The following is a 21,438-nucleotide window of genomic DNA, read 5'->3' on the forward strand; positions in this document are numbered from 1 at the left end:
TCATCCAGCATGGAAAGCCAGCCACTGCCTCGTCCAGCCAGCTGCACCACCTTGGGTGGTGCCCTGCCTCATGTAGGCTTGCTCTGATTTAACACTCCTGGGACATTCCTTCTCCCTCTGTTAGTCCCCAGCCAACTTTAACTTGGCCCAAGGCTAGTAAGGGAGCCTTCTACAGAACTTCCAAGTAGGCAGGCAGGCATGGGTGGGGCACCCTGGCTGCATTTATGCAGAAGAGAGGAAAAAAAAAATTCAGGGGCTGGGAAGGTGGCTCAGTGGTAGAGCGCTTGCCTCACATGCGTGAGGCCTTGGGTTCGATTCCTCAGCACCACATAAGCAGAAAAAGCTGGAAGTGGTGCTGTGGCTCAAGTGGTAGAGTGCTAGCCTTGAGCTGAAGAGCTGAGGGACAGCGCCCAGGCCCAGAGTTCAGGCTCCAAGCCCAGGGGGAAAAAAAAATCAAGCCCCTCTCTGGCCTAGAGGGAGTGGGAGCAAGCTCCTACTTTCAGTGTACTCTGGTCTCCCCTGCCCAAGACTAGAAACAGCTGGCAACTCCCAGGTCCAGTAGCTGACAGGCAGGGACTGAGGCATCTTTGCTTTGTTCTAATTGCATCCTAACCAAATGCAAATGAAGGTCTGTTCCCAGAAGATGTCTGTGGAACACCAGGGCTGATGCTGGGTGTGGCTGAGAATGCGGATCAAGCCAGTCCATTCAGACATTCCTCCTTTGGAAAAGTGAACCCTCCTTGTCCACTTCATTAATACCCATATCTGAGTGTGTCCTCCCCCAGACCCCCCCTTTACCTTCTTATTCCCTCCTCCAGGAACATGAGTGATATTATCCAGAGAGCCGATCTTCGACTGGACTCGGTCCTTGAAATCCAGCTTTTCAGACTTTACTTCCACCTGACCACCTCCTGAAACACAACACACACACACATACACACACACACACACACACACACACACACACAGAGCGCCACATCATATCTTCTGTGGCACAGTAAACAATGTCCATTACACAAGTTCTGCAGCCTGCAGAGCAAAGTGCCAGGGGCTGCTGGGGGCACAGGTGCTCTGGAGAGTGACACCAGGTACATGGTCTTGCAATGTAGTCCAGACTGACCTTGGATTTGCAATCCTCCTGCCTTTACCACCAGGGGCTAAGATGGCACCACCTTGTCAGGCTGTTGGTCTGATGGCCTGCTCTATCCTGAATAGGGCCTAACTGAGGTGCAAGTTCCTGCTCTGGCCTGTTAAGTTGGGACTCAGAATCTCTACTTATGCTGTCCAATATGGCAGCCACTGTCTACTGTGGGGGAGGACAGTTCTGGAGTTGGAACAATGAAGCCTCATTCTTGCTAGGCTGGTGCTGCTCTACCACTTGAGCCATACCCCTAGACCATTTACTTGTAATGAAATAACAGTACAGCTCTTCTACTGCACTGGCCACATTTCTAGTGCTTGCCAGACACGTGTGGTTAGCAGCCACAGGGACAGTGCGGATGAAGATCTCCTCACTGCAGAAAGATGGTGACTGGAAAGATGGTGGGGGGTGGAAGGGTAAGTGGCTGACAAGAGCTCTAATAGCCTCCTCTTCTGTTTAAACAAAATCACAGCAGGGCCATGACCAGGGTCTCAGGTCTCATACTGTAGAGCAGCTTGTGAAGTATCCCCAGTACTGGTCGGAGACATCCACATATTTGGCTTTGGCAAACAAATAAGACCCAAGGCCAGCCCTAGAAGCCCTGAGTACAGTCTTCTGGAGAGTGATGGGTTAGGGTCTGGGGCCAGCATTTCCCCTCCATACCTCCTGTGAGATGACAGGAAATGCTCAGTAGTGAGCTGGGGCAGCCATGTCCCTCCCAGCCCCCATCCTGCCCCCACCCAGTCCCATGCTCAACACCATCTCTTGAAGGAGGAACCCTACCCTGCCCACCCAGCACCTTTCTGTCCCAATCCTGGCCTTCCCCAAGGGCTACCTGGTTTATGATGAATGTTGCCTAATGAGCCACATTTGGAGGTCACCTTGCTCAGGTCCACTGGTTTGTAGACTATTTGCACCTGGAGATGAAAGAGAATGAGAGTGACATATAGATGGGAGGGAGGGAGGGAGGGATAGAGAGAGAGAGAGAATAAAGTGGGATTTTTTTTACTGTGGGTGTAACACAATGAGAAGCAGCTGTGTGAGTCAGGGCCAGGAAGAAGACATCCCAGTATCCCAGTCAGGGTGAAAAAATGCATTGTTGTTAAATTCAGCTGACCTGGCCCCCGGGGAGCTGGGTCATCACAGAATGACTGTGGGACTGTGGGACAAGCAGGACACTCGGTCATGGTGCAGTGCCGTTCTGTTAGCAAACACTTCAATGTAAACATGGTAGTCCCTTTGTGGACAGACTGACAGCTCACGTTCAATGAAGACACAGGAAGGAGTGCTCAGTCCGTGCAGCCTTTGAACAAAGTACTGGGAAGAGCGAGAGCAAGGCAGCCGTGGGCCTCAAAGGGTAGAAGCTTGGTACAGATGGGTGGGCTCTATCCAGGAAGCTTCCACAGCTCCGGACCCACATGAGAACAGAGACACTCAGCAAGCAAGACCCAGCAGGCTCTGCGACTCAGCATTAACCCACCTGGCTTAGCCTGGACATTTCAGCCTCTACCCAGAGGAGTGAAGCGTCCCCAGCAGGCAGGGCAGGTGCACAGCAGAAACCCAGGGGGAGCAGACAAGGCTGCTCCAGGAGGCCTCTGGGCTGGCTCTGAGATTCAAAGCTGGCCCAAGGGTTCTGCATGTAGCCTGGTCACATGCTCACCCTTCCCTGGGGAATCAGCTCTCCTGCGGCGAGGCTGATAGAGGACAGGGTCTGTACAAAACCATTGCCAGGAGGGTCCTAGATGTCTGGCCACTGACTGACGCCTCTCAGAAGCCCAGGAGCCAGCCACAGCAAGCCTGTGTGAGGTCCCCTAGAGGTGACCGTGAAGGGAAAGAAGGGGACCTCGTGTGAGAATGGGCTCATGGAGGCCAGCAGAAAGGAGAAGGAATTTCTACTTGTGTCTAAATGGAGGGCTTCCGCATTATTTTAGGTCATGGTTATGCTGGCTCTTGCTATTTGTTGACAGACAGGAGTGTGACCTACGTGTCACTGTGCAGGTGCCTGCCTACATCTGGGCAGGATGGGGGTGGAGGAGGCATTTTTTTTTTGTCAGTCCTGGGGCTTGAACTCTGGGCCTGGGCGCTGTCCCTCAGCTCTTCAGCTCAAGGCTAGCACTCTACCACTTGGGCCACAGGGCCACTTCCCGTTTCCTGGTGGTTTACTAAAAATAAGAATCTCATGGACTTTCCTGCCCAGGCTGGTTTGAACCTTGATCCTCAGATCTCAGCCTCCTGACTAGCTAGGATTACAGGTGTGAGCCACCGGTACCTGGCGGTGGGAGGCAATTTGCAGGACTGCCTGCAAACAGGCTCGGGGGGGTGCTGTGAGCTCTGGGGCTGGCGTGGATGGGAGTCTGGGGCAGGCGCATCTCCTGCCTTTGTGACCAGGGCATCATTCTTTTCCCCCTACCTTGGATGGGGCCACTTGTGAGAGAACTAGGGTATAGCAGGGGCAGGAGATGGCAAGAAGAGAAAAAGATGGAGGGCAGTGGGCCCTGGGGGGGAGGGAGGAAAGCAGCCATAGGAGTAGGGAGAAACCCAGCCAGTAGGCTGGAACATTGCGAGATGGAGAAGGAATGAGGCTGGCCTGCTGGGAAGCCCCTCCACGCTGGGGAGGGAAGGGATCCAGCACCCCAAAATGCCATGCCTTCCTACATTCAGCAGTGACCACTGGCCAAGGACAACGCCTAGGGTCAGCCCAGGCAGGCTGCCTTGGTGGCTCTAGGCAAGGTCAGAAGCTAGCCCCCAGGCTGGCGCAGAGCAGGACATGTTGCAGGAAGCCCCAGGTGTCCTGGGCTCTGTAGCTTTGTCAGCTACACATTGTCACGGGGGCAGTGGTCACACTGTCCTGTGCTCTGTCCTCCCATCCTTCTCTGAAGGAGGAGGTTGGACCCATTGCCCAGTCAGCAGACCATACAGCAGTTAAGCTGCAGAAAGCACATGGCCTCCCCTCCTATGGCCAGAGTGGGCAGAATACGTCCAAACAGCAACCACAGGTGTGCCCACAGACAAGAGGCGGCCAGTGGGGCAGGATCAAGTGGGGGTGGACAAGCGCTCAAGGGGAGGGGTGGAGAGACACTCAGCAGCAGACAGTGAGAAAGCGTCAGTGAGTGAAGCTCAAGCAGCAGCCCAGCCAGAGGCCTTGGAGGCGGAAGGCAGTGGGGCTCAGGGCTCAGCGTGCAAGGCAGCAGTACATTGCAAGAATAAACCCTCTGGGCCTGGAGGCATGACATGCGGTTTCCGGAGAGAGGGAGCTCACCCCACAGCAGCGCTCTCAAGGATCTCCTGCTGACCAAGAGAGCCGGGCATGAGGATTTTGCTGAGAGAAGCCTAAGGGTGTGAGCACTGTCTAGTGAGCACCGGCCAGCCAGGAGGAGCCAGCTCATCAAGGCAGCAGATGGGAAGTGGCTATCCAAGCCCATTACCTCACAGGGACACACACTTTAGGACACAGGGGGTCCCTGGGTACACAATTTAGAAGGGCCAAAAGCAGTCCTTCAATAAAGAGCCCAAAGACAAGCATCACCAGTGGCATTGTGTGTGGCTGTTTGCATCTGCAGACTGCCCTTGGGTACACCTGCCTTAAGGAAGCCCTCCTTCCCCCCCAGGGGTAGGAGATTCAGTGCAGCGGCAACTAGGCCATCCTGCCTTTGAGGTGGGATGGTCAGGCCTCTACATTCACTCACCACCTGCCCACCGTGGAGCCATCTAAAGTAGCCTGCCAGGTAATGGGGAGGAGCCGATCTCAGGTGCCGCTGTCTCCAGCCCAACTTCAGATGGACTGTGCAGCTCCTGAGAACAGGTGCTGGGCCGTGAGTGGTCCACCACTGGTAAAACAAGGACCCTGGGGGTTGGGCCAGGAGGACTCTCATTCCCAGAGAGGACCAATCATCTTGATTATTCTGCCCCAGCAAGCACATGCTCCCAGAGCATGGGGGGGGGGCGCAGAATCTGGGAACCTTGGACCCCCGTGTGGGCAGGAGGGGTGGGGAACTCTCTTCCTAGGGACATGGGGAGGTCCTGAGCCTGAGAAGATTTATTCTATGCAATGTCTCGCACGTCTACACACTCCTGCCTCTTCCCAAAGCGGAGACCGCAGCACGAGGATGGAGAGTGAGCCAGTACTCACACTGCCGCCGCCAGGGACGTGTTTGATATTGTCCTTTGAGCCACACTTGGACTGGACGTTGCTAAGATCCAGCTTCTTATTAATTATCTGCACCTTTGATAGCCAGAAAAAAGGATGAGTGACAACCACACCCAGATCCACTCTGCGCCCACTCGGGCTTCCTGACCTGGGGTGGGGCAGGCCCTGGGCAGTGAGCCCTGGGCACAGGCCATCTGATGGGGGTGAAGGGAAGGATCTTCAGGAGGAAAGGAAGAAAAGTCATCAGAACTTGAGGTTTGACATGGAGGCTACGGCACAGACCCTCAGAAGGCAACTGTTCACTTTGCCAAAGGTTTGTGATGAGGGAGGTCTTAGCACACCTGTAAGTCAGCAATGGGCGCATACCCGGTTGGGATGGAGTGGGAAAAGTCCCCCATGACACAAATCTATGAGAAAGCAGAGTCCCCCAGGGTCCTCATGCTCGAACCCTGACAAGACCATGGGAACATTCTCAGGGGACTAATGGGCACTGGAAACACCTGTAGATTTTCTTGGAAAGAAAACCCCACACTCCTTCCACCTCTGACTGAGGACAGATTAGAATCTAAGTTGCTGTCCTTCTGAAAAGTTCCCAAGATTGTGATACTCGGCCAGGGTTGAGAACCCCCAGCCTTGTGGAATGCACACTGATGGCTTTGCAGAGAAGATAATTTCTTGGGGATGGAGGCATAGCTCAGTTAGTAGAATGTCAGCCAATGAGCAAAAGTATTAGGTACCAAGTTGGAGTTCCAGTCTTGGATCAAAATTTTAAAAAGAGAGGGGCTGGGAAGGTGGCTCAGTGGTAGAGCGCTTGCCTTGCATGCTTGAGGCCCTGGGTTCGGTTCCTCAGCACCACATAAGCAAAAAGAAAAAAGCTGGAAGTGGCGCTGTGGCTCAAGTGGTAGAGCGCTAGCCTTGAGCTGAAGAGCTGAGGGACAGCGCCCAGGCCCAGAGTTCAAGCCCCACGACCGGACCAAAAAAAAAAAAAAAAATTTTAAAAAGAGAAAGAAAAAAGATCATTTCTGCTCTTTTTTGGGTTGGCCATGGGACTTGAACTCAGGACCCGGGCACTCTCCTTGAGCTCCTATGCTCAAGGCGAGCACTCTACCACTTTGAGCCACAGTGCCATTTCCAGTTTTCTGGTGATTAGTTGGAGATAAGAGTTTCAAAGATTTCCTGCCTGGCCTGGCTTTCAACTGTAATCCTCAGATTTTAGCCTCCTGGGTAGCTCAGATTACAGGTGTGAGCCACCAGTGCCCAGCTAGTTTCTTCTCTTATAGAGGTTCTGTTGCCTGGAAGGTGGGGTAAGCACCCTGCCCCTTTCCACCCACCCATCCCTCTTCCTCCATTCCAGGAGGCCCTCAAAGGAAGCAGAGCCCCATTCTCTGTGAACCCATGTGGGCCCGGTCGGTACTGCTGATGAACTCTAGTTTTTCTCTCTCCAGGAAGCAGGGAGAAGGTGTAGGGATATCATCAATGTTTTAAGTGAGGAACCGTTTTTACCAAATTTGCCTATCAGCTATGAAACAAGCAACCTGGTGTGTGGAAAGAAGCTGGAAATGTCTACGTTTGTCAGCTGGAGCAGGATGACATCTTCCACCCCACGCGGTTCCGTGGATGGAAAGAGTGGGCCTGGCTTTTATTAATCACAGATGGAAAGAATTACCAGCCAGAGTTCCTAATTAAGAGTCAGCAGTGCCAATACGACCCAACTGAGGTTTCAGTTTCGCAAACATCGGCACCTTTGTGAGCAGTGGGTGAAGATTTGAGATGGCCTGGGCCGGGTTGAGAACTGCCTGGAAAGAAAACCCCAGTCCAGCTTCTGACTCATCTTGTTCTTTTCCTTTATTTTACTGGTCTGACTATTACAACCTGGGAATCAGAATCACATGTCTAACCCACCTTTTCATTTATTTATTTAGTCAATCATGGGGCTTGAACGCAGGGCCTGGGTGCTATTTCCAAGCTCTTTTGCTAAAGACTAGCATTCTACCACTTGGAGCCACAATCCCATTTCCAGTTTGTCTGGTGGTTAACTGGAGATAAAAGAGTCTCATGGACTTTCCTGCCCTGGCTGGCTTTGAGCCTCGATCCTCAGATCTCAGCCTCCTGAGAAGAGCTAGTATTACAGTTGTGAGCCACCAGTGTCTGGCTTCATTTTCATATATATATATATATATATATATATCTGTGCTTTTCATTGGAAAATATGACATTATGATGGTGAAAACAGAAATTAAAAAAAAAACAAGTTAAAAAAATTCTTTTTGACATAGGGTCTCACTGTAGCCTAAGCTGGCTTCAAAATAGAGCTTCTCCTGTCTCAATCTCCCCAGTACTGCATTTACAGACATGAGCCACCATACTTGGCAAGAGAACAGTTTTCTTACCAACCTACTACAATCACTGTTGAGTTTTGATCTATTTCCTTGAAGTCCCATTGTATATAACTGTCACCATGTACATATACATGGCAGAATTATTATATATCTGCTTTCTTTTCTTTTTTGTTTTTGGTGGTACTAGGGTTTGAACTCAAGGCCTTGCTACACTTTCTAGGTAGGTATTCTACTACTAGAGCCACATTCCCAGCCCTGAATACCTGCATTCTCTCTCTCTCTCTCTCTCGTGCACCTTTACTAGTGTTTGAACATTTTTGCTCAAAGCTAGTGCTTTACCACTTGAGACATAGTTCCACTTCCATATGTTTTTTTTCCCTTTTCTTTTTTTCTTTTTTTTTTCTCTTGTCAGTCATGGGGCCTGAACTCTGGGCCTGGGTGCTGTCCTCAGCTCTTCAGCTCAAGGCTAGCACTCTACCACTTGAGCCACGGCACCACTTCTGGCTTTTTCTGCTTATGTGGTGCTGAGGAATAGAACCCAGACCCTCATGCATATGAGGCAAGCACTCTACCACTGAGCCACCTTCCCAGCCCTCTTTTCTTTGTTTTGTGTGTGTGTGTGTGTGTGTGTATGCACACTCGCGCACACGCATGCGCTTAATTGGAGATAAGAGTCTCACAGACTTTCTTGCCTGCACTGGCTTTGCACTTTGATCCTGAGATCTCAGCCTCCTGCATAGCTTGGATTATGGGTATTCACCACTGGCACCCAGCCTTTTTCTCTTTGAGAGGTCTGACTATGTTGCCTAGGGGCTCAAGTGATCTAGCCACTTCAGCTTCCACTGAGACACCTTCCCAGCCCCATAAGCCACACTTTTTTTTTTTTTGGGTCCAGTTGTGGAGCCTGAACTCTGGGCCTGGGCACTGTCCCTCAGCTCTTCAGCTCAAGGCTAGTGCCCAACCACTTGAGCCACAGCGCCACTTCCGGCTTTTTTCTTTTTGTTTATATGGTGCTGAGGAATTGAACCCAGGGCCTCAGGCATGCAAGGCAAGAGCTCTACCACTGAGCCACCTTCCCAGCCCCGCCACTTCAGCTTCCTAACTAGCTAGAAATAACAGATATAAACCTCCACACTTGGCTAAATGTCGTCGTCATCATCATCATCATCATCATCATTTTGCTTTTGCTTTTGAGACAGAGTCTGGTTATGTAGCGTAGCTTAGGCTAGCCTTGAACTCGTGACCCTCCCGCCTTTGCCTCTCATAGCATGTTCCTTTAACAGCATGTCCTATGTACTCCATGAATTGTTCCTTTTGTTGCCAAATTGTTGCATCGATTCCATTTTAAACAGCATCCATAGCCTCCCACGAACATCTTTCTGCAAGAGGAATTTTTTTTAACAGTATAGATTATTTTTCTAGCAGAGGGCCCTGGAAATAGAATTCCTGGGCCAAGGTTAAAAATATTCTCAAAGCACTCAACACAGTTCTCCAAATGGCCTTCTAAAGGTATTGGCTTGAGAGCAGACAGGTGACAACATTACCGCCGCCACTGGCTACTTAGAAAGCCTGCTTTTACTAATGCACTTGGTCGTTTCTAGGCGATTGGGGGCCGGAGGGGGGATTCACTTTCCAGGGGAAGGCTAGGAGTCAAAAACTTAGAGGTTGATCTCAGCCTCAACCATTCATCTTGAATAATCCACTTAGCCCTTCCGTAAAATAAGCAGGGGAGTGGGGATTTACCTCAGTGGAAGAGCACTTGCCTGGCAAGTGCAAGGCCCTGAGTTTGGTCCTCAACTCTGAAAAAAAGAGCTAAAATGTGTGGATGGCAGAATTGTGTTCCTAGGGCCTTGGAGAGATGACACCCCAAAGGCAGCGCCTGCCGGGACACACTGGACAGTGAGGACTGTTACCGCGGTCACTTGGGAATAGCTCCAGTTTGTAAGCAGAATGCAAAGTCATAACAATTGTTTATTTCTTTGACCAAAAAACAGAGCTGCACTGATGGCTCCGCCTGAATTTCTTCCTTACTAAAATTGCTTCTTCTTTGTTTCTTTGCACTGTTGTTTTTGTATTTCTGAAGGCACTCTGAAATTGCTTCTTTTGTTCCCTTGTTGTTGGCAGGTATGGTGTGTGTGTGTGTGTGTGTGTGTGTGTGCTCCTGTGTGTGTGTGCTCCTGTGTATGTGTGTGTAGTATTTAACATACAAATGTTTACTTTTCATTTTTTTTTGGGGGGGTGCTATTCCTGGGGCTTTAACTGTAGGGCCTGGTAGGCTAGTGCTCTGCCACTTAAGCCACAGCTCTACTTCCAGCTTTTTGCTGGTTAATTGGAGTTAAGAGTCTCATGGACTTTTCTACCCAGGCTGGCTTTGAACCTTGCTTCTCAGGTCTCAGCCTCCTAAGTACCTAGGATTATAGGCATAAGCCATTGATGCCTGGCCAATGTTGACATTTTTAAAAGCTGAAATTCTTTCTTAGTGACATCTCTGTCTAAATGGAAGTTCAGAGTCGGCCAGAGATAGAACTCCAGGCCACGCCTCTGGCCCCCCTTCTTTACAGCACAGAGGCCATCTGAGGCCTAGAGGCTCAGCAACTGCAGTAGGGCAGTGGTAGACATCACATTAGAACCCAGAATTGGATGTCCCTGCAGCCACTGAGGACAACAAAGCTTTGCCTGGGATGACCTCAAGGTCTTGCCTCATAAACCAAATAAAAACAATACTGACTCCTGGCCGACCCAGAACTTCTCTCCTGGCAGAGATGAGTAGTCAGTCACTGGGACAGCGCGCAGCCAAGGTTGGGCAGGGGTGGGGAGGCCTTTCCCATACTGGTTGGTTCTGTGTGTGTGTGTGTGTGTGTGTGTGTGTGTGTGTGTGTGTGTGTGTGTGTGTGTGTGTGTGTGTGTGTGTGAGACAATACTGGGGCTTGAATTCAGGTCGTGGGTGCTGTCCCTGAACTGTTTTGCTCAAGGCTAGCTCTTTACCACCTGAGCTACAGCTCCAATGTCTGGCTTTTTGGTATTTAACTGGAGATAAGAATCTCATGGACTTTACTGCCCTGACTGGCTTAGAGCCATGATTCTCAGATCTGAGTAGCGAAGATCACAGGCTGAGCCATTCACATCCAGCTTACCCTCAGGTGATTTTAACAGTCTCACGTGAGCCTCTCCTTTGGGACTCTCTTCTCCCTTTCCCCCTTTTTCCTCTTTCTCTTTTTCTTTCTCTCTTTTTGGTGGGCTTGAACTCTGGGCCTGGGCACTGTCCCCCAGCTCTTTAGCTCAAGGCTAGCACTCTACCACTTGAACTACAGCGCCACTTCCGGCTTTTTCTGCTTCTGTGGTGCTGAGGAATCGAACTCAGGGCCTCATGCATGCAAGGCAAGCGCTCTACCACTGAGCCACCTTCCCAACCCTCTCTTTTTCTTTCTTTCTTTCTTTCTTTTTTTTTTTTGCCAGTCTTGGGGCCTGAACTCTGGGTCTAGACACTGTCCCTCAGCTCTTCAGCTCAAGGCTAGTGCTCTACCACTGGAGCCACAGCGCCACTTCCGGCTTTTTCTGTTTATGTGCTGAGGTGCTGAGGAATCGAACCCAGGGCCTCATGCTTGCAAGGCATGCACTCTACCGCTAAGCTACCTTCCCAGCCCCCTCTTTTTCTTTATCTCTTGTTTTCTCCCTTTCTTTCTCCCTCTCCTTCCTTCCTTCCCTCTCTCCTTTACTTCCTTTTTCCTCCTTTCTTTTCCCTTCCCTTCCCTCCCTCCCCCACTTCCTCCTTCCTTTCTTTTTTTGTACTGAGTTGTGGACCCCAGCCCATGGAGTCATTTTCTGTTCACAACTTCTTCTTGGATAAATCCCAGAAGCAGATCTGCCAGCTTTCAGAAAAGAACAGAAGCAGTTTAGAATTACAAAGCTCACAATGGCTCACCTGGCTACTCAGAAGGCTGAGACCTGGAGGATTGCAGTTCTAAGCTAGCCTAGGCAGGAAAGTCCAAGAGACTCTATCTCCAATTAACCAGCAAAATGCCAGACTGGAAGCATGGTTCCAATGGTAGTGCACCAGCCATGAACAAGAAAGCTGAGTGAGAGTGTGTAAGACTTTGGTACCAAAGATTTTTTTTAAATGAAAAAAAACCCCACACATTCCATCTGATAATAAAAACAAGTATCTATAGCTATACTATCCTGAACACACCCAATCTCACCTGATCTCAGAATCTAAGGAGGGTCAGGCCTGGTGAGTACTTGGATGGGTGATAACAAAACAAGAAAAACTTAAAAAGCAAAATGTAAAAATAAGGGAAGGCTATTGAGAATGACAAGTATAAGACTGAATGTTATATTTAGCCCTGAGCTTCCTGGAAGCCAAGGCAAAAAAAAAAAAAAAAGAAAAGAAAAGAAAAAGAAAAAGAAAAAAGAAAAATGATGGGTTACATAACCCTTCTTATTTGACAAAGAAAACTTTCCAGTTTCTCAAAGGACGATAACCTTATTTTCTGCACTAACACATAAAAGAAACTAATCAAATTAATCAGGGGACATTAAGCAATAACACAAGGTCTGTAATGTACATTAAGAAAAATTTTCCCCAATGTGGTTTTTTTCTTGTTTCAACCCCACAGAAAAGGCAAGAAGCTTTTGTGGGGTTTGGCAACAGACATAAGGATATTTACAAAGCAGATGTGAATGACCGTCAGTTGTCCCATTAAGTCAACATCCTTTAGAGAATCTCAGATTTACAGAAAGCAGAGAAGAGGATGATGGTTGGCATTATGAAATTGCAATCCTGAAATTTCTCAGTTAAAGCAACATGTAAGATTATTGAATCTCAGCCCTGGCCAGACACAGGGAATACCCATCAGGGGAGAAGAGTGTTTTGGGAGCTCCAATATTTTATTTTTCTTTTTGTCCATCTTGGGGCTTGAACTCAGGGCGTGGGCACTGTCCTTGAGCTCTTTTGCTCAAGGCTAGAGCTCTACCACTTTGAGCCACAGTGCCACTTCTGATTTTTGAGCGATTTCTAACTTTTTTTGGGGGGGGTCCAGTCCTGGGGCCTGAACTCTGGGCCTGGGCGCTGTCCCTCAGCTCTTCAGCTCAAGGCTAGCATTCTACCACTTGAGCCACAGCGCCACTTCCGGCTTTTTTCTTTTTGCTTATGTGGTGCTGAGGAATCGAACCCAGGGCCTCATGCATGCAAGGCAAGCACTCTACCACTGAGCCACCTTCCCAGCCCTTTTTGAGCGATTTCTATTGGAGATAAGAGTCTCATAGGCTGGCTTTGAATCGCTATCCTCTGATCTCAGTCTCCTGAGCTGCAAGGATTATAGGCATGGGCTGCCAGTGCCTGACTAAGGGATCCCCAATTTTTTATCTGAGTGACTTCTATCAGGAGAGAAATGAGTGTTGTAAAGGATTGACCCCAGAAGAGATACTAGTAGGCTGGGGCTAGGATGGATCCACTTTGGTTTAACCCATTTCCTAAGGAACCCCAAATTCTCCCAATCCTTCACTAGGCCTTGATCTGGCTCTGTCTGGGTTCAGACCTCTCCAGATGGCTTCTGCCTTGCTCTCAGGCTTCCAGCCCCCCCAGCCAGCCTCTCTGACTCCAGTCTGGCTCAGACTAAGCCATCATTGTCTCGTGCTTGCTGGGCTTGGCCTCACAGTGTCAGTCAGCAACACCCTGGCAGTACACTAACCCAGAGCAGTCAGCAGACATCCACAGCAAGCCTTGTCTTAAACCCAAGATGGTCTATCTGAACATAAGCACAGAAAACCCTGTGTCCTGTCAGGTCAACTGCCAAAGAGATTCATTAACAGGAAGATCCTCTTTAGGACTGGGACTGCTCCTTTAAGATCAATTTCATCAACACAATATTTTTCAGAAGCATAGACATGCAGCAGAGAGAATGCTGGGGAGTCTTAGGGGGACAGGGCTGTCCAAGGCAGTGTCCAGCCTGGCTCTGCTCACCGTAGTGTCTGACACTTCAGCCCAAGTCACCCGAGTCCTAGCCTGATCCTGAAGGAGATGGAAACTACCCCAGGTTCAAATTCACTTCATTTATTGCACACGTGTGTGTGTGTGTGTGTGTGTGTGTGTGTGTGTGTGTGTGTGTGTTTTAGTGGTCCTAAGGTTTGAACTAAGGGCCTGGGCTCTGCCCCTGAGTCTGTCTGTGCTCAAGGCTAGCACTCTACCCCTTGAGTCACAGCACCACTTCTGGCTTTTTTTGAGTAGTTTATTGGAGATAAGTGTCTCATGGATTTTCCTGCTTGGGCTGGCTTTGAAACCTCGATCCTCAGATCTCAGCCTCCAGAGTAGCACCAGTGTGAGCCACCAGTGCCTGGCTATCTATGCTTTAAAAAAGTAACATCTGAGACACTGCTAATGAACGCACTAAGTGGTTTTTTTTGTTGTTGTTTGTTTGTGTGGGGTTTTTTTTGGTAGTACTGGGGGTTGAATACAGGACTCTACTTACTTACTAGGCAGGTACATTTCAAATGCTTTAAAAGGGTGACATGGAGAAATAGATCAGAAGAAGATGAGCAGGAAAAGAGAGAGATAACAGTGGTGGGAGAAGGAAAGGAAGATTTAAAGCAAAGAAATCCTATCAACACAATTGCAGAACAGGAAGCAACTTCCACTAAGGGTGTGTCCAAGAATGGATGGATGCCTGCAACACCTATCGCCATCTTGTGGCTGTCTAGAATAGTGCAGCCCTGAGGGCTTCGGGCTCCCATAGGGCAAAATTTTCTGTTGTCCTGGGGTCAGCAGGTTGTCCTGCCTCCAGCCTGGACACTCTCAGAGGAAGAGACTTTGGTTTTATCTGCTCAGTCAACCAGGCCACCTCCACGTTCAGACACAGAAAATTGTTTTTGTGGAAATGTTGGCACTATGTAAAGTTCTGCCCAGGTGGGACCTGCTCAGGCTTGGGACGTGCAGCCCTTACCTTCCCACCGCCTGGCTGGTGCTTCAGGTTTTCAGTGGAGCCAATCTTGGACCTGACATTCTTCAGGTCTGGCATGGGCACCGGGGCAGTCTGCAGGCGGCTCTTGGTGGAAGATGGTGACTTTGGGGGAGTTCGAACCACAGCCACCTTCTTGGGCTCCCGCGTGGGTGGAGTTGGCAGAGATGGGGTGCGCGAGCGGCTGCCTGGAGTCCCTGGGGAGCCGGGGCTGCTGTAGCCACTGCGATCCCCAGATTTTGCCGATTCACCTGGAGGGGAAAGGAAGGGGTGAGCCTAGGCAGGCTGGGGGGGAGGTCTGTAGTGGCCGGGCAGGTGGGGGGGACTTCCATCCTGGGGGGTCCACTGCCAGGCTGAGAACAGAGCAGATGGGTGGGAGTGAGGTCCACAGCTCCCAGTGGGAAGCTCTGGAGTCTATTCCCAAAAAGCCACAGAGTGCCCCATCACAGAGACAAACTGCCCCACTGTCCCTGGGGCAAGAGATGGGCCCCCACTAGGCCAGTCAACTCTCTCCTGGACTCAGAGGCCTCAAGGTGAATGGAGAAGTGCTACAGTAGGGCCCCAGGGAGTGCAGCTGGGGAGGATGGTGGGTGGGAATCGGCTTGGCAAAACTCCTTGTACACGACCTTCACTCTGAGGAAGGACGATGGAGTGACGGATGTGTCTGCTCTCTGCCTCCCTCCGCCCTTCTTGGTTCCTCTCTGGAAGCTGGGATTCAGAACCCCCTGAGCCACCTCTGCAGGCCCCACGAAGTTTCCTGCAACTGAATCCTCCTAGCTGTTCCCTTCCTCAGAATGCCCTTCCCTGCAGCTATTACCCTCTACCTTCTCACTCACCAGCCTCCGGAGCTGCGGGGACATCCTCTCACCAACAGATCCCATTCCTGCCTCATGCCTCCGCCTTTCTAAAACTGGGGACCATGAACCCCAGTGTCAGAATCTCCAGAAGAGAGGTGTGTGTGTGTGTGTGTGTGTGTGTGTGTGTGTGTGAGAGAGAGAGAGAGAGAGAGAGAGAGTGATATCTCAGGAGCTGTTGAGGAGGAAGTGGGACTTGTAAATGCAGATGTATGGGCCCTGTCCAGATCTGATAGAGTGGTTTTTCAGAATGGGGCCTGCAGAACTGTTTTTTTTCTCAAGCTCCCCACCCCAGCGTTGGGAAGCCTGTAAGGAACACTTTCACTTGCAGCCTATCTGAGACCTCTCTGTCAAGAGTGAGCAGCACAGTGGTGAGAGGTGGAATTTTCCAGTCGCTGATGTCCCTAAAACAGTCATGCTCTGTGACCACAGGGGAAGCGGAACCTCTGCCTCCCGTCTTCAGGACACAGGGCAGCAGTGGGCTTGGTGGTGACAGCTGTAATCCACTGAGCACCACTCACTTGCAGAGTGACCTTGGGCAAGCCAATCACTGTCCCTAAGCCCAGTGTCCTCATTTGAAAACTGGGGAGAGGGATTAGAGCCTGCAGGTTGGTGTTTTACAGATGGGCTGTTTTAGTGCTCTATATAGTTTTTTTTTTTGTCAGTCGTGGGGCTTGAACTGTGGGCCTGGGCGTTGTCCCTCAGCTCTTCAACTCAAGGCGAGTGCTCTACCACTTGAGCTACAGCGCCACTAGATGGGCTGTTTTAGCAGGGTCCTCTGCAGAGCCTACACTCACAGAAAAGTTGCTCAATAAATGTCAGTGGAACGCCGGGCACTGGTGGCTCACACCTGTGATCCTAGCTACTCAGGAGGCTGAGCTCTGACGATTGTAGTTCCAAGACAGCCTAGGCAGGAAAGTTTATGAGATGCTTAACTCCAATTAACCACCAGAAAACCAAAAATGGCACTGTGGCTCAAAGTGGTAGGGCACTAGCCTTGAACAAAAGCGCTCAGGGGTAGTACCCAGGCCTGGAGTTCAAACCCCATGACTAACAACAAGAAGTCTCATGGGCTTTCCTGCCTAGGCTGGCTTTGAACTGCAATCTCCAGGTCTCAGCCTCCTGAATAGTAGGATTACAGGTGTGAGCCCCCAATGCTGAGCCCATGAGAATCTTATCTCCAATTAATCACAGAAAGAGTGGGAAGTGGTGCTGTAGCTTAAGTGGCAGAGTACTAGCCTTGAGCAAAAAGAGCTTAGGGACAGTGCCCAGGCCCAAAGTTCAAGGTCCAGGACTGGCAAAAAGTGAAGAAAAATAAATGGCAGTGGAAGCCAGGTATGGTTAGTGCACCCCTGGGGTCTCAGTTACTAGCAGCCTAGGAGTAAGAGACCAGCCTGGGCAACAGAACAAGACCCCATACCCCAAACAAACACACACCTTCTCTCTCAGTGGGGATTTTCCGAACCCTAAACGTGGTCCAAACCTCAAACACCCCGAACTGTCCTTAGGCACACAAGCCCTGCCCCACACTCCCCACAGCCCTTGTCCCTGAAGCAAAGAACACACAAGACTGAAGAGTTCAACCAGACAGACTCATCTGTGAGAAGAGAAGTAGGGGTGTGTTTCCAGTGCCCCAGGGATCAGTGGGGAATGCCTAGTGGTAAGTGTGGGTCCCTCCCAGCCCTAGAAGCAGCCCAGCACACAGGCCTAGGGGCTGGGGAAGCAGGCCCACAATTACCTCTCGGGGACCGTGTCTCTGCAGGGGGTGGCTTTCTCTGCACTTGCTTGGAAGCTTAAAAAGAAAAACCCACAGACAGCCCAGTTATAATCAGGTTTAATGGGGGGGTGGTCAGTGAGTTCATGCTGGCCCACCTAGCATAAGAGAGGGAGGCAGGGCACAGGCACAAGAGTCAGGAAGCAAGGCCAGCAGGGAAGATCTGCAGCGCTAAGAGCAGATGAGAAGCCTCAGGAGTAAGGCAGGCTGCAGCCTCACACTGTCACAACAAAGTGTGAGTCATGTCCAACAGTGGTAAGGGAGATGCAGCAGCATCAAAAGCATAGCCAAATAATCAAAATGCCGTTGATGCCACTCAGATCAGAGTATATAACAAAACACCAGGTCCCCAGACACTAGGTGAGAACACACAACAAACACCCTTCATCAGCAGCAGTGTCTTGGCACCACTCTTTGCACGCTTGGCAAACACATGCAGCCAAAGAAGGCAGACTCTGGGCTTCAGTGGCTCACGCCTGTAATCCTAGCTACTCAGCAGGCTGAGCTCAGAGGATCACCATTGAAAGGCAGCCTGGGCAGGAAAGTCTGTGAGACATTTATCTCCAATTAATCACCCGAAAATCAGAATTGGTTCTGTGGCTCAAAGTGGTAGAGCCTTGAGCAAAATAGCTCAGGAGGAACAGTGCCCAGGCTCTGAGTTTAAGCCCTACAACGGCTACTACCACCACAACTACCATTACCACCATCAACGACAATAAAAAGGAAGAAGGCGGGCTCTGTGGCCATCTCAAGCCAGATAAGTGAGTGGGGCCGTCGTAAGTCAGGCCCCCAGCACGGCCTGCACTCAGACCCCAGCCCTCCTAGAGATCACCAGGGAGCGGATGATGCCAGTCACACCTGGGTTGTGTGCCATCTGACACTTCCACATCCCACCTGGCCCTAACGAGGCCTATGTTCCTAATAGCACTAAGCCTGACCAGACCTCCAACCCTGCTGCATTTTATTCACAGGAATCAGCTGATGAGCACACATGCCACTGTGGGGCCAAGACGCTTGATTTTGCCAGAAGTTTCCTAATGTCCTCAGATCAGGCAGTGCCAAGCACCCCATTGTGGCCCTGAAAACACCCCATGCTAGAGCTGCCTATTCAGAACCCTGGATTTAGGGCCTCCGAAGCTCCGGTTTACTAGTCATGCAACTGCACTTTCTAAGGCTTAAGATAAGCTGGGTAGAATCAGCCAAGCAAGTGCTCACTGATCAAAAAGGGAGGAATCTATGTCTACCACAGGAAGTTGCTAAAGGATTAAAAAAAAAATGAACATTTGAGTTCTTGGCAAACTGTGAAAGTGCTGGTCAGCTGCCATAGGTTATTGTCAGTAGCTTCCGGAGCTAAGGGCTAAACTTTCTGGAAGCTTCCAGTGAAGACTCAAGACAACACCCTTACCAGTGCCGGGCGGAGTCTTTGGGGAGGGCGTGGTTTTGGCTGGAATCCTGGTGGCATTGGCTGCGCCCTTCTGGCCTGGAGTTGCTGCTCCCCGGGGGGTGGCGATCTTTGTTCCAGTTTTCCCATCGGCTCCCTGTAAATGGAATCAGGGTAAAGCAGTTTTCACCTTGGGGAAGGTGACTGTCACTGAGGCGAGGCCAGCCCCATTTTCCCACCTTGACAGGAAGGAGGGAAGGCAGGAGGTGGCCTCGGCCTCTTGGATGCTTCTGTGAGTGGCAGCCCGAGGCCCCGCCCACACACCCAGCACCCGGGTTCCCATTTCCTGCCAGAGAAATTGTGTGCGTTCATGGTATGACAGAGCTTCTGGAGCCATGGTCACAGTCATTATCCACTCCGTGTGACTGTGACCCTAGGAGACCTGTCCCTGAGGACATCGCTTTTCCAACTCAAGTTATGGATGTTTCTCACTGATTGTGACTGTGCTTTCCAGAAGGCCTGGAGAGAGACACCATTTGTTGAACCTGACCAAGAATGCTAGACAGTGCTAGGTCCTGTTGTTCTTTTGTTGTCTTCCCATCAGCCTGGGGTGGGGGTGGGGGCATCTCAAGGGCCCCTGAGCTGTGCTTAGACCTCTTCGTGGTAAACACAGGAAGGCTGGGAGCCAGCGCCAGCACAGGCATTGTCTGCTGGTTGGGGGCCTAGAGATGACCACTAGATATAACATGAACTTCAGTAGATGGCTCAGGAGGGAGGGAGCTGGCAGGGCTGGAGGGGGTACTATGCAATCATGCTAGGGTGAACTGGGGGTCATTTCTAGTTACCAAAGGAACCAGGCTGGGGAGCCCCTCTAGAGTAGAGACTTTCAAACTAGCATCCCCAGGTGTCTCCAGGGTGGAGAGAGAGGGGAGAAGGAAGAGAAGAGGAGCTACTTTCAAACTAGCATCCGCAGGTGTCTCCAGGGTGGAGAGAGAGGGGAGAAGGAAGAGAAGAGGAGCTCAGAGCCCCCGTCCCCCTCTCCCCTGGTCAATGAGAACCATCAGAATCTGCCTGGCACTTCCCTGTCAGCAGGTTCTCTGAAGGAAAAGCACATGTGAACACCACAGCAGGGTAGCCGGCTTCTGACAGGTCTTTCCTTACCTTGAGTTTCATCTCCTTTGATGCAGAACTGGCAGTTCGGGGTGTGACAGGAGAGGCGTGTTTAGGAGAGGTGGCTGGCTCAGGGCACACGGCAGGGCTGGAGGGTTTGATCAAAGGGTCTGAGCTACCAGGAGTGGGGCGTTTGGGGCTAAGGCAGGGCCTATGGTTCAGGGTTTTAGCACAGGAAGGTGTGGATGTCTTAAACATAAACATAAATAAAATCAAAAGAAAAGTCAGCACATGGGGGGAGGGAAACAAATTGAAAAAAATAAAAATAAAAAGACAGTGATTGAACATAAAGAGTGCAGGCCATGGTTTAAAGCAGCGATCTCCACAGCGTGGGGGTGCCTTATCAGCCTTTCTGAACCTCAAGAAAGGGAAGCAACCATCTTCTCTCAGCACGGGGTAACTGTCTGCAGTTCGACATGTGGCAGACATCACTAAACTTGCATATGACAGAAATTTTCAAAGAGAGGATGAAATGGGAGCAGTGGTTCTAGAATGTTCTTTCGCTCACCATTGCCTCTTGTGTCCCCTCCTTTGGAGACCACTGGTTCAAGGATGCTTCATACTCACTAAGTCCATGGAGATGACTGAGACTACAGTCGCAGGATGTTTCTCAAGACAGAACTTCACATGGTATGGGTCAGAGGTTCCCCACTTTCTGCTCAACTCCCCAAGGGGCCACTAGTCTAGGCTGGCTCCCTCCACCATGCCGACAGAAGCCTAACAGCTCAATGGGGATTGCTCTGGCCTCATCTCTTAGAGATTCGGACACTGATGAGGTTATTTTTTTTTAAATTTTTTTTTGGGGGGACTGATGAGGTTATTCATGCATGTAGGTGGGTGCGCACATGCGCGCGCACACACGTCCCTAATCTTCATGTTATCTAGGGAATCCTAATTTGGCCAAAGTTGACTCTGGAACACATCCCACCCATGAAAATAGCCAGTGTCTGGACACCCTATGTGAAGAATCTGCTCCTTTGAGTGAGGGCCCCTGACACCCACAGTTTGTCCTAACTGCTTGTAGGGGTCTCTTGATTGTGAAACATGGCCCAGTAAAGAACGGCATAGGGCCAGACCTTAGGGAATAAAAGCTAAATGGCTAACTGAGTCAGGGCTACAGAACAGGGACCTGACCAGAAAGCTACCTTGCTTTCTCCAGAATGTTTTTGTTTTGTTTTATTTTTGTTAGTCATAGAGCTTGAACTCAAGGCCTGGGCACTGTCCCTGAGCTCTGCTCAAGTGCTCTACCACTTTTGAGCCACATTGGTTAATTGGAGATCAGTCTTGCAGATTTTCCTGCCCAGGGGCTGGAATTCTCAGATCTCAGCCTCCCGAGTAGCCATGCGCCACTGGGGCTGGGCTCCAGTGTGTTTCTTTATCATCTTTGAATTCCCTGCTAAAGTTTCTGAAGCCCTCTGGGTGCCACCTTGGCAAAAGAGAAACCAAGGGAGAGACAGGCTGAGATCATGGGGCAGTGAGGAGAAAAGCCGGGTGTGTGTACTGACCACCTCCTCTTGGTTAGTGAGCAAGGCTCCTCTCTCTGCCTGGTTAAGGCATGCAACAGATCTGACCCGAGGTCTCTGAGAGCAATTCCAGGATGCAGGCCTCATGCCCACGTATGCAGAATGAATGCAAAGACAAATGTGTGAATGAATGCATGGACACATGAGCAAATGATA

The 21,438-nt window shown here is 50.5% G+C and overlaps 1 protein-coding gene across 9 annotated transcripts in view; it reads right to left on the reverse strand.

Annotated features, from left to right (window-relative positions):
• Positions 1 to 21,438, reverse strand: part of Mapt (microtubule-associated protein tau) — a 50,162-nt gene that overhangs the window by 4,460 nt on the left and 24,264 nt on the right. For 3 of the 9 annotated variants that reach the window (XM_013033324.1, XM_013033321.1, XM_013033320.1), the window contains 5 exons: positions 18,614 to 18,746; positions 14,566 to 14,831; positions 5,271 to 5,363; positions 1,977 to 2,058; positions 799 to 911 (listed from right to left, as the gene is read on the reverse strand). In XM_013033324.1, coding sequence (XP_012888778.1) covers positions 799 to 911; positions 1,977 to 2,058; positions 5,271 to 5,363; positions 14,566 to 14,831; positions 18,614 to 18,746 — 687 coding nt within the window. Of the gene's footprint in view, positions 1 to 798; positions 912 to 1,976; positions 2,059 to 5,270; positions 5,364 to 14,565; positions 14,832 to 17,172; positions 17,227 to 18,613; positions 18,747 to 19,750; positions 19,949 to 21,438 lie in introns of all 9 variants that reach the window. The other 6 variants (XM_013033326.1, XM_013033325.1, XM_013033323.1 and 3 more) reach the window with 4 other exon arrangements.

This window comes from Dipodomys ordii, unplaced genomic scaffold, assembly GCF_000151885.1.
Source record: "Dipodomys ordii isolate 6190 unplaced genomic scaffold, Dord_2.0 Scaffold165, whole genome shotgun sequence".
NCBI classification, from domain to species: Eukaryota; Metazoa; Chordata; class Mammalia; order Rodentia; family Heteromyidae; genus Dipodomys; species Dipodomys ordii.